Source organism: Oryzias latipes, chromosome 14 (assembly GCF_002234675.1).
Source record: "Oryzias latipes chromosome 14, ASM223467v1".
Classification (NCBI taxonomy): Eukaryota; Metazoa; Chordata; class Actinopteri; order Beloniformes; family Adrianichthyidae; genus Oryzias; species Oryzias latipes.
Genome location: NC_019872.2, coordinates 4,992,964 through 5,005,599, shown reverse-complemented (window position 1 = coordinate 5,005,599; position 12,636 = coordinate 4,992,964). Strand labels below are relative to the sequence as shown.

General features: G+C 38.0%; 1 protein-coding gene across 4 annotated transcripts in view; it reads left to right on the top strand.

Moving 5' to 3' along the window:
- Positions 1 to 12,636, top strand: part of LOC101163192 (solute carrier family 22 member 4) — a 50,787-nt gene that overhangs the window by 19,247 nt on the left and 18,904 nt on the right. For 2 of the 4 annotated variants that reach the window (XR_002291638.2, XR_002291637.2), the window contains 3 exons: positions 367 to 549; positions 981 to 1,116; positions 2,763 to 3,358. Coding sequence is in view for 1 of the 4 variants with exons in the window: in XM_020708667.2 (XP_020564326.1) it covers positions 367 to 549; positions 981 to 1,116; positions 2,763 to 2,835 (392 nt within the window). In the remaining 3 variants the exon portion in view is untranslated. Of the gene's footprint in view, positions 1 to 366; positions 550 to 980; positions 1,117 to 2,762; positions 3,890 to 12,636 lie in introns of those variants that run through there. The other 2 variants (XR_002291639.2, XM_020708667.2) reach the window with 2 other exon arrangements.

The window sequence follows — 12,636 nt, the reverse complement described above, 5'->3', positions numbered from 1 at the left end:
TTCTAAAGGTCGAGTTGAACAATTCCAAGTGCCCATTCCGAAAATTTAATTTTTATAACAATGCTGGATGAAAAACTATTTATCTGTTGCTTTTTTTGTTGGGCAGGGCCAACCTAATAGGAGTACCAAAAACTTTTTAATTTTAGAAAAATATTAATGGTAATTCTAGTTGTAAAATAAATTGTTTTAACTGTTTGACTTTTACTTCCTATTTCTTGCTTGGTGCTTTGGAAGAGGTTGAAATGTTAAATATTAAGCCAGACTTTGCTCGAAGGCATTTCCTCCTAACTCTTAAAGATCACCTCCCATGTGGTTAAAAATAAAGTATCAGAGAAGAATACTTAGGGACCTTTTTTCTCTCTTTAGATTTACCCGCAGTGGCTGTGCTTCTTGAAATGCTGGGGAAGTTTGGAGTGACTGCAGCCTTCTGCGTTGTGTACTCGGTCACCTCCGAGCTTTTCCCCACTGTAATCAGAAACACAGCCATGGGCTGCTGCTCCATGGCTGCACGCATTGCCACCATTCTCTCCCCTTTCATCATTTATCTGGGTAAGAATACTTCTGTGGCAAAGTTTAAATTATTTGGTAATTACATTTTTAATGTAAAATTCATTGATTTGTCCATTAAATGAGTTTTTGTTGTTTTAAGTTTTTGTGTTTTCATAATTTTGTCATTGAAAGTTCAATGTCCGGTCATTTTTAAATTACTGCTTATGTAAACACTGCTTTTCTAAACTAAATAAAATAGGTTTTGAATAGAATTTTGAAATTTTGAGCAATAAATCAGTATTTAACAGCTACGCTTTTCACAATTTGTTTACAAATGGAAAATCTGGAAAGTTCTAGTACTTCTGGAGTCATTTCCAATTGAATTTTTTTGAATGGAAATCCAAACTGAAACCAGAATTTTATACACATTATGCTCAACAGCGTTATAGAAAATAAGTGTCCTTCATCTTGTTTCCTTTACTTTATTATAGGTAAATACTACAAGGCTCTACCGTACATAGTGATGGGTGTTCTGGCTCTCAGTGGGGCTGTCATAACATTCATCCTGCCGGAAACACGCGGGAAAGTTTTACCAGAGACCATCCCACAAATGCAGAGGATATGCGGGTGAGTTTACATTAAATCTGTGTTTGATTTGTATGGCCTCCCTCTTAAGATTCTCTTAACCCCACATGTCGCTAATTTGCAATGTACCATTCAATCCAGGATGCTGCAGAAATTTAGCATCGCCTTGAAAAAAACAAAGATTCCTTTTCAATTCAATTTTATTTATACAGCCCAAGTTTACAACAATAGTGCCTCAATGGGCTTCATACCGGTATTTGTATAACAAGAAATCTGTCGTAAAATACAATAGATAATGGCTGTACTTAACTTAACAGACTAAGATAAACAGGGTATCCCTGCCTTTAGACCCTCCTTCTCATTAATGAAACCTCAAATAAAATAAAAAACAGATTCTGGGGGGAAAAAGACAGAAAGATATCTCAGGGATGTCGACATTAAATTCAAAGATGAAAGGATTAAAATTTTAGAAAACTTAAAATTTTGTCTCTTCTAGCAATCTATGTCGTTAATATTATGTTCCCAAAAAATATTTACTTTTAACTTCCCAATAACTTTAACAGTTATTTTATTGGTGGATCATAGAAGTAGGTGCATTACAAGCTCATGTTTTAATGTTTTAAGATGGACTTTTCATGTATAAGGAGTAAAATACTTTGACACAATTCTTCAATGCAAAAAGGCAATGTGTTTTTTTATAGTAATTATCAGATTCATGATTCAACCAGCAATAGTATTATTATTTTTTCTCTTGCTAATCTGAAAACACACATGACCTATATGATAAACTTGAAGTAAATGTTTTTTTAATGAAAAATGTTCATAAAGCTGTTAGATTCCAAATAGTGTGCAGTAGAGCCCTGCGCGGGACTATTTTCTTCATCCCGCTCCCGCCCGCGCCCGCTGAATTTTTGACCAATCCCGCCCGCTCCCGCAACGTATGCGTTACACTCCCGCCCGCTCCCGCAATATGTATGTCCACTCCCGCCCGCACCCGCAAAACTCAGAGAATTTAGTCCCGCACAGTAATAGAGATGCATTGATTTTGTATCGTCCCCCGTCCCGCAGGAAAAAAAACACGTATTTTTATTGATATTATTAAAGAGATTCATGTCCTCCTCCAGCCTCATCTTTTGATGCATTCCTCTTGTGTAATGTGCAACTTAAATATTAAATATATTTTCACAAATCCTGTTCGGTTAAAAGTGTCCCTGTGTGCGCGCAGACAGACGGCCTGAAGCGCGCTCTTAGTAAGAGGCGGGGCGGGGCGCACCCCCAACAACAGGTTAGATGACAGTGGCCATTGGGCGTCTCTACCTGATGCCTTCACGGAGCTTCAGTACATAAGAATCCAACAGCCGCTCAGCCTAACGTAGTCTGCTAATATATATTCATGAGATATTCATGGCAGCACTGATCCCGCGGGGTTTATTTTTTGCCGCACGCTCCCGCCCGCAGCACAATTCAAACCGCCCAATCCCGCGAGATTTGGGTTGGGTCCCGCGGGACCCGGCGGGACCCGATCCCAATGCAGCCCTCTAGTGTGCAGATCAACCAAGTGCAAACTACTTCAATTGTTTTTTCTTAGTTTCTCACAGATTAAGTGTAAAAGTGAATTAATGAATGAGGTAACTTGTGGAATTACTTTTTACTAATTGTCACCAAACATCTGTTTTGTGTTTACACAGAAAACAAGGTGAAAAAGAAGACAACATTGGAGAGAAAATGTCCATTTGGCAGGGAAAAGAAACAAAGTTATAGTTATTTGTGATTATTTCTGTTCTTTCTGCATGTTAACACCTTTGCTGATAGTCTCATGTTGTCTCATCCCAATCAAGTTTTAAATGAATCAATACAATTACTGGTTATTTGCCTTTGTTTTCAAATGCTCACAGTACATGTAAGCTCTTCATTAGGTAACATATGAATATTCATGATGTTACCGTGGGAAGCTCAGTGATCTTTCACTTTCATTTTGAATGGGACACAGAGATCTTCTGGAAAGCACAGAATGTATTTGTTATGTTCGCTGGGTCGGAACCAGCGCAAATCAACAGCGCGAGCTACGTTTTGGACCGAAATGAGTCGCGAGACGCGTCCGCGTCTGCATCTGCGCGTTGGGGTTCCGAAAAAAAGCAACGGATTTTTCGGTGCAGGGAGGACTAAATAAAAGTGAAAGAAGAAAGCAAGAAGCCAACTTCTTTGTTCACTTCAACGATCCTCAAGTCTGGTTTACCACCATTACCACGAATCGGAGCCCAGTGATGGGGATTACATGTAAGAAGTAAGTCTTTTAAATGACATGATGATGGATGTTTGATGATGACGCTTTTAGTTTTTAGTCATCCTGTTGCCATGACTGGGGATTTTTCTGCCTTTTCGTAATGGCGGACTTGTTGTCTTCGTTTAGATTTTAAGAAAACCTGTCTTGCTTGTCTAAATAAATTTGAATTTGTGAGATGTTTTTAAAAAGAAGATTTAAAATACCGGTTTTTGTTTACATTGTTGTTAGCTAAAAACTGACAGATGGGTTTTTAGTTTTAGCATGGCTAGCCTACAGCTAATCCGGTTTTAAACTTTTTTTTCATCTGAAATCCCCACTTTTCCCGTTTTATGTTTGAAAACGTGTCATTTGCATGTGCATACTTATAATATATCGGTGTACTCTTTATTTGTGGAAGTTCGAAAGACCGCCCACATTCGGGAAGGTTTCAAATAATATATTTTGTAATGTTCATTTTTAACCACTAGATGTCGCCAAATACTCATTTCTTCCTCCTCACATTAATTTATTTTCAACGGTCCAAAAAAAAAAGTTTCTTTAAAATTTGTGTCAAGGTTGCTGCACTCAATCATCCAGTTTATTCAAATGAAATATAATTTATAGGATTTTTATTTGATTTGGCTTCTTTTCCAATGCGTATATTCATGTTGGGGTAAACTTGCCCTAAAATCCTTTCTCTTTTTGTTTTATACAACATTGTATTCTGTTAGCTATACAAAAACAGTACAGTAACCATTGTCAATGAAGGACTGAGCTAAGACTGAAAGGTGGACATGAGGGATATTTCAATGGTCCTCTGCTATAGTGACAAAACATCTAATCATTTTGACTTGCAGTGCTTACACAATGCCAAAGGGACGAAGTATTTTGGAGGCACTGACTGTTTAAATGAGAAGGAAATTTAGTTTTGACACATGAGTGAATTGTTTTGGGAGAGATGTGAGCTTTTGCAGGTGAACCATGGTGTTGTGCCGAACCGTCCACATTATTTTGACAAAAGTACCAAGAGTGTTGAGAACGTCCAGTCTGCTTCAAGAACTGAGCCAAAGCAATTGAGAAGGATCTTTGCCATTTTGGTTGCACTGACTCTTTACATGGGAAAGGAATTTAGTTTTGAAGCATGAATGAACAGTTTTGGGAGATATATTAGATTTTGCAGGTTAGCTATAGTGTTGTGCTAAACTGTAAAACTATTAAGTGATGTTAGAATTTTCAGAATGTAATTTCTGTTTCAAGAAATGAGCCAAACCAATGGAGAAAAGCTGTAATTGAATTGGAGTAATATGACATTTATTTAGATAAATATGTACATTTGAGTTGTAAAAAAGATAGAGTTGGGTAGACATGAGAAATTAGGTTGAATACATTTAACTCAATTCCTTGTTACCAATTGAATAATTTCATTTAAGTTGGATAATTTATATGTATATATATATATATATATATATATATATATATATATATATATATATATATATATATATATATATATATATATATATATATATATATATATGCATCACAATGAAAATAGAAATGAGATAGAAACTTTTTCTCCAAGCAGAAACTGTTTCTTTTGCTGATGCAGCCGTATAATCTACATACGCCATCATTAAAGACTCAGACTTCCTCTCAAAAGTATTGTGCTCTCTTTTTTTCTCCACGTGTTTCCATGGTGACTCCGGAAATCGGCGATCCATTGAGAATGTCTTTATGTACTTGCTGTGCACGTGCATTACTGTAATCCAGGTTTGCCAAATCGAGCGTAATTACGCCAACTCATTACCGGTCTTTTGGAACCGACATACCCAGAGTAGGAAAGTTCAGGGTGATTTCAACCAGAGTTCAGGATTAAAGTCACAGTAGTTTAAACATGCTTCCTGGAATTAACCCCTGCATAGAACGTGACATTTTATTCCACTCTTCTGCAGTCTGTGCTCCAACCTGATACTCTCTGAAATCCCTGTCAAACAGAACAGAAGACAGTCTACCCTTTCTATGTCGCAGTTCATCTTTCCCGGTTGAGCTCATTCTTTTAGTGCGACTATGCTGCTTTTTTAAACAGCGCACCCTGTTCTGTGTCCTGATTGGCTGGAGACCTTGTCAATCAATCTCCTCAGTGCCTTTCTCCTGTACAGAAACGCGGAGCTCTTTAGATCTACAGAAATCTGGGATCGATGATCAGATCTTTGTTTTCATTCTAAGATCCTGGACCTTTGAAAGTCACAGTTATTTAGTCATTTTTATTTCATAAATAGTGTTATTTATTTTGTTAAAAGGATAATGAATTAATAAAACTTCATTTTAGGGCTTTTCAATAAAAGAAAGACAAAAGAAGTTTAAAGTTTTAAAGAAAAAGAGTTCTTGTGGCCCTCACAAGAAAAAGTTTGGGGCCCCTGCTCTAGCATCCGTGTGGTGTTTGAAGATCTGTTGTTTTCCATTCTTCCTATCATTCAACCACATGAACGCAGCATTTCTCGAGGTTTTACACGAGGTACATCAAGCCATTGGTGCAATTGGCTCTAAAATGAGACCAAAAGTTTTAACCTAAAAACTCTAAAATTTTCTGTTTTAAAATATAATTTTCAATCCAAATGTTTTAATCCCGAATCCATGTTATTTCTTTCTCACTCCACGCATCTGCTTCTGGTCTGACCCTTCTATCCAATTTTAGAACCCTATGTTGGCCACAAGCCACAATAATTGCCCATTGGGCTAATACGTGTTAAAATTTTAGCCGTGGGGAACCTCCAAAAAACAAAATGAGCATCTTGGATGTAAATATGTGGGAATAACAGCTGCCTTTATTTTGTCTGGACACCACTGGAAACACAAATTCATATGATGGTTTACAGTTTCGACGAACGGCGGTGCGTCTGAAGGAGGACCGCAGAAGGTGGAAATGCCGCTAATAAGTCCTGAGAAGCTGTGTACAATCATCAGAAGTGCACAACCGTCACAAAGCCGTCTCCTCTGCCACTTAACAAAAAACTACAAGCCTGTCCACACTGCTCCTAACATGTCTGTGTCTCCTGGCAGCCGGAGACACAGAGATAGCAATGATGTCATCGCCCCGCCTACTAACATTGTAAATGTATTTAAGTCTACTTATTACTCCTATTAAACAGTAGTAATATTTTTATAGGGCCTTAACAACAATATATCTTGGTTAATTTGTGTGAGGCGTGCAAGTCAAACTTTTGTTTTTAAAAGTTTCGTTTTTAACCACTAGAGGGCGCCAAAGACCTTTGAATGGCAAACAGGTCACATTCTTTTTAGCTTTGTGCATACAATGATTTGTTTTTGTTTTTTTTTTTTTTCATCATGCAAGTTTTGGGTTTGCTTTTGAACTGAAGCTGAAAAAGTGTAGATGTTTCCTGAAGTTGTTGTCATGGTCTATAGGTAAAGGTTTATCAATTCAGAAAAAAATCAGGAAGTGTCCAAAAAAACAAATATATTAAACACAGTGAACCTTGGTAGACTTCAGCATATTCAAATTCCATTTGTATTTTCACACTAGAGAAATATTACAAACACCCTTGTTAACCTGCAGAACCTCAATCCTGCATCAGATAACACCGGTAAACCTGTAGGTTCAGTCTCTGGTGCTACAGTATACACCTGCTAAAGGTGGATTTCCATATTTGTCGCATTTCCTCAAAAGCCTCTTGATGCTGAATTCTTCTTTTTCTGTGATTATCTATGCATGGGTGGCGTTAAAAAAATATAAAGAGCTTCCACATACAGTATGCCAACAAAAGGGAAGAGGCTGAACCTACTGAAAAAACACAGTCAGCTCTCTAAGCTCTGATATTTTATGAGCAAAGCTCCTATATCATTGGGATGATGCTACTTGATGTGGCATGTTTGTCACACGACAAATATAAGGGGATTTTTTATTTTTAAATCTCACGAATAATCTTTTTTTTGTAATCATGGATATTATTTGCATTGGAAAGTGGCTCATTTTCTTCTAAAAGTCCAGAAAAGTGATGCTTTAGTAGAGGGTGTTGAAATGATTACAAATATCAAAAATAGTTTTACACAAACATTTCGGACCTAAATCATACCCTTAAGAGTTTAGTTTTTTAGAATGCTAAAATTCTTTTAGGTTTAAAGTGGTATCATTTCATGTAAGACATGGTTGTTTAGTTTCCTAAAAATCCACCACTGTTAAAAAAAAAAATGCCCAGACTTCCTCACAGGAGTGTCACTATTTGTGGAAGAGATTGTGTAAAAGAGGGGGCCTGGATTTCCCAACTGCAGAGGGATTTATAAGAAATGCCCTAATTTCTAGCTCTGCACAGCACCACCTGCTGGTGGAAAACAAGTACTGGCGTCTTCTTTCAAGTCACGTGGTTTATAGGAAATCGGGCCTTGGTGGCAGAGCAGGTTAGACAGTCAGAGGCTCAGAGACTCCACTGTCAGCAGATTTTTGGCTCTAGTTTTATTTTCTCAGGGTATTTGTCTAGTTTATGTCTACTATCTCGTTTTTTTTATGATAGTTGCAGGCACGCATCTCTATCTTTATTCTGTGGGTCATGCCAGGAAAAGGAATCTGTGGGTTGAGCATCTTGTGACTCCCATTGTCATGCCAGTCTGGTTATTTATTGGGGTTTTGTAAAAAAATAAAATAAAAACAATGCATGTAAAAAGACTTAAGTGAACACAGTTTAAGCTTCGCTAAAGCTTAAAAGCTGTGCTCTTGACAAAGGTGAGCATCCTCTGTAAAGTTGTTGGTATATTTATTTGTTGTTTTTTCTCAAACTGCAGCCCTGGCAACCTACATTTATGGCCCCGGGCTGTTTGTTTTCCTTCTGCCATTGTCGGTATGACCTCAAACCACTTTACCTGCAGCCATGCCTTGAGCAGATGGCAGAAAGGCCCAAACACTGCCACTGAAGTGTGATTTAATGCAAACACTGTCACGCAAGAGTCTGAGGCTTTTATTCTTTTTCTGCTCGATTGTTTCAGGGTCTGGCTTCCTGACCTAGGGTAACATTGAGTTAGTTTTCATGCATGCATTTTAGGTCATAGCCAGGAATGCAGATGCAAACCAACGCTTGCAACATACAATCTGTAAAAATAAAGTATTTGCATGGGTGGAGTACATAAAATGTTAAGTGTCACAGAACAAACACAAAGCGAAGCCTGTCATTATCAAGGTCAATACGCAAGATATCTCTTTCTTTGAGAGCTTTTTTTTTTACAAAACATATCTTTGTGGATTGTGAAGTACAGTAGGTGGCCATCTGATTCCAAGATCAGCGATTCACAGATCGAACTAGGATTCTGACTATTTAATCTAACTATGTCTTAATGGTTGCTGCATGTGTGTCTTTTTACGGATAAATGAAAACCAAATGTATCTAAATACAATCATCTGTAACTTTTATTTAGTACAGGAGACCAGAATCAACAAAACATAACAGAAAAAGAAGAAATGGTATCAATCACTTTTAATGTCAAATTCAAATGTTTTTCTGTCAACTTCCTGGTTAACTTCAGCAACAAACAAAACATAAACGACTCTGTTGCTTTGGATCATTTATCGTGAAAATGCTCTCCGCACTTTTTACACCCTAAATGTTTTGCTGACTACAGCTCCAGTGGAAGACGAATGACAAGATGATAATAAATGAAGAAGCAGCAACACTGTCATCAAAGAAACTTCAGTGTTTCCAAGAGACATGTTATATAAAAAAAAAAAATTATCTTCAAAGGAAATTGTTTTTATTTAACATTCCTACATTCATATTCATCATATATTTTATTTTATTTTTCTAAGAAATCCCTTTTATATTAAAACTGATCCACTGATTTGCTGAATCAACAATGGATTTCCTAAGTGAAGAGCCAGTATTTTTAGTATATCTTCAGATTAATTTGAACTATGTTCCTTTCTTTCTGTCTGTCGGTCAGGCTCATAACCACTCAATCTTTTTCATTCCCACAGGCCCCCACTCCTGTCCCTGTCTGCTGTATCTATTGAACCTTAACCTTCATGCATGTCAACAAACACTAAATACTTTGGTATCGATTGATGTTCTCATACCTGCACTCTCATGTGCAGCCATGTGTCACACACATTCCTTTCTGTTTGATCTTTTTTTTAAAGCAGGGAGTTGCCTGCACTGTATTTTCTAAGTTTAAATGATCTAAATCCATTGGTGTAATTATGTGACTTAAAATCTGTAGCTCAAAAACTACAGGTAAATATTTCATTTTACATGTAGTTTTAGTGATATTATTAGTTACTAGATTAGTTTACTGGATTTCCTGCTCAAATGTAGTCCTGCAAGCAGCAATGTTTGGGTCTGTAGCTGTTCATTTAGGAAATAAAAATACAACTTGCTTTAACACTTAACATTTCAGTTTCTTAACTTTTTTTTTCTTTTGGTTTTGCTCCGAATAAACTGGGACAATTCCTTTTCTTATTATAGTTTCAGGTCAGATTATGTATAATCTTGGTTTGTGATGATGATTGTTCATGACACATCCTTGGTTTAAGAAGTACGAATCACTCCAAAACTATAGCACCTGCTCGCAATTGTTGTGTTTTGCTGCTTTTTGGTTTAAGGTTGTGATACTTTGAGTCATCGAGCTGACAGTCTTGTAATATGAATTTAATGTTCACTTTTGTCATTCATCTAAAATCACACTTGTCTAAAGCAATACAATTAAAGCATTCCCAAATCATAGTTTTTCTCCTTTCATTGAAATTATCTTCCCAATGTTGATTTGGGAAATACCAAAAGCCTTAGTCATATGCACCTGCATGGGGTTAACCCATCCAGGTTTTGTGGGTTTTAGGGTTTAGGGCCCTGTGGAGGGTCGCAGTTCCCTTGAGGCTCATATGGCCACCTCAAGGGACATTTGTGTGGTTATTGTGTATGTGGTAATTGTATTGTGAAGTGTCTGTAACACACTTCATGTAGGGGTGATGCTGTCATATGACGGACTGAAACCACTCTCTAGTCATTCGTAAGTGCAATGGCTGGCTCCTAACTGTCCAGGCACAAATTTTACATGAACCAGTTGTGCATGTGATACATAAGTGAGGCCCAGAGACCGCAGACAGCCCATATTCACCTGTAAGGGCAGCTGTGACTCAGGCTAAAGACAGTAGTTGCTTCACTTTTGTTTATAAAAGTGCCCATAATATAAAAATATTTTTAATTTTGGCCCATACTTTAGAATCTTTTATGTTCAGGACAGTAAAAATTTAATCTCAACCATATTTTAGCTTTTTTGATTCTGGAATGCAGACAAATTCTTGCATAGTTTCAAATAAAGTCCCATTAGTTGTTAAACTTAAACTTGATCTATCCCCTGGGGGAGCCATGAGCTGACCATTTTGTGGTTTACCCCCCCTTAAAGGGTCTATACCATGCTATTCTAAAGCATTTCATAGTGAACAATAACTATGTATATGATAGTTATACAAAGTTAAGATTACCATTGTACATAGATAGGATTACCATTGCAACAACACATCATCCGTTGGGTAAAACCCAATGGTCTAAGCCCAGCTCACGTTCCCTATTAGTGGGTGAACATCCAATACTTGGTGAATTCTGCTTCAAAATGAAAAAAGCAATAACCCTACGAGCGTTTGGCCGCCTCAAGCCAGCCATCCCTGTGGTAACTTTTCTGACACCTGCTGAAAACCCAAAAAGTCATTTAGATAGTTATCGTGTAACATTCTTGTGGCACACAAAAGAATGGATTTTTGAATTAAATATTTTTATGAGCACTTTTCCTATCCGGAAGTAAGATGGCTCGATCTCTGAGGCACCGCCTTTCACTCCATGTGGGTGCCGCCCATTTCATGACGTCATGGCCTCAGCAGCATGTCTACATTTCACCCACGAAAACAAACAATAATCAAACTTTTGCAAAGATGGATGTGCATATTATGCATGTAAAAGTAATGTGATCTTGCAGATTACCGCTAGCTCCGTGGAGAAAGTGGGGGTGTAAGTGTTAGCCTGGGGGCGGCGCTGGCAGTGCAGACTCTTCCTGGAAGGGGCTGTTCTCACTTATCTACGTCAAGATGTGTGAACTGGGTGCTGGATACTGGGTGTCGAGCAGAAAGTCTAAGCTGAAAAGTTGAGTCCTCACAAAAACATGTGAACATCTCAGATGTTTCTTTGAAAGGCATCTGTCAGTGACACTGATTGGCCTATGTGTGACATTTACCTGATTGCTATACCTTTTCCTGCTGTTGCTCTTTGCCCCAAAACCCTCGGGGAATTTCATGTTCATTCTTTTACAAACAGTTACTGGCAGCTTCAAACCTGAAAATCAACTTTGTGTGCTTCATTGTCTGTATGCCTGTTAATGTAAAGGAGCACTGTTTTTCAGATCATATAGAGTAAAGTAAAATAGAAAATAGTTAAATAGATGGTACAGAATTTTCTACAACTTAAATTTGTAGAAAAACTCTTACACGTAAACGTTGCACTATTCTTTTTCATATGTGTGTGCGTGTGTGTTAAATATTTTATCACCTTTCTGTTTCACCTTTTTACACTTTGGACTTTATTGTGGGTTCATTGTGGGTTGTGTGTCTGAAGAAGATGATGTGGAGTACCGCTCTACCATCAGGAACTCTGAGCTAGTGTGAACAATCACCTGTGCCTAAATGCCAGCAAGACCAAAGAGATGCTGATTGATTTCCGAAAACGAAGAACGTTGTCACACACAGGTAAACATCCAGGGAACTGACATTGTCATGGTTGACAGTACCTGGTTGTTCACCTCAACAATAAACTGGACTAGTCCCACAACACTAATGACCTGTCTAAGAAGGTGGTAACCCTTGTGCTATCTTAGATGACCCCACCCTTACATTGTCGTGTTCTCCCTACCATGACAAAGGTGGATAAAGGTGGAAAGATTTCATGTAATCCATGGACACCAGTGAAGATCACAAATCATTGAAGAAAAAAGGTTCAGAGCACTTTCTAGTGGGTCTAGATGACCCAACTCCCAATGTGCCTAGGATAGCACAAGGGTTAAAGTCACCTCCACCTTCTGGAGAGACTAAGCTCCTTCTGTGTAGACCTCTGCTTTAGACCCTTTATGGCTCTGTGGTAGCCTCTGCCCTTCTCTATGCTTTTGTCTGCTGGGATGCACTGATCAGGACATTTAGAGACTGAATAAGCAGGTAAGAAGGTCCAGCTCTGTCCCGGGCTGCTCGCTGGACTTGGTGGAGGAGGTGGGAGGAGGGTATTAAACAAACTCTGATCCATTCTGGAAAACAGCACTCAACC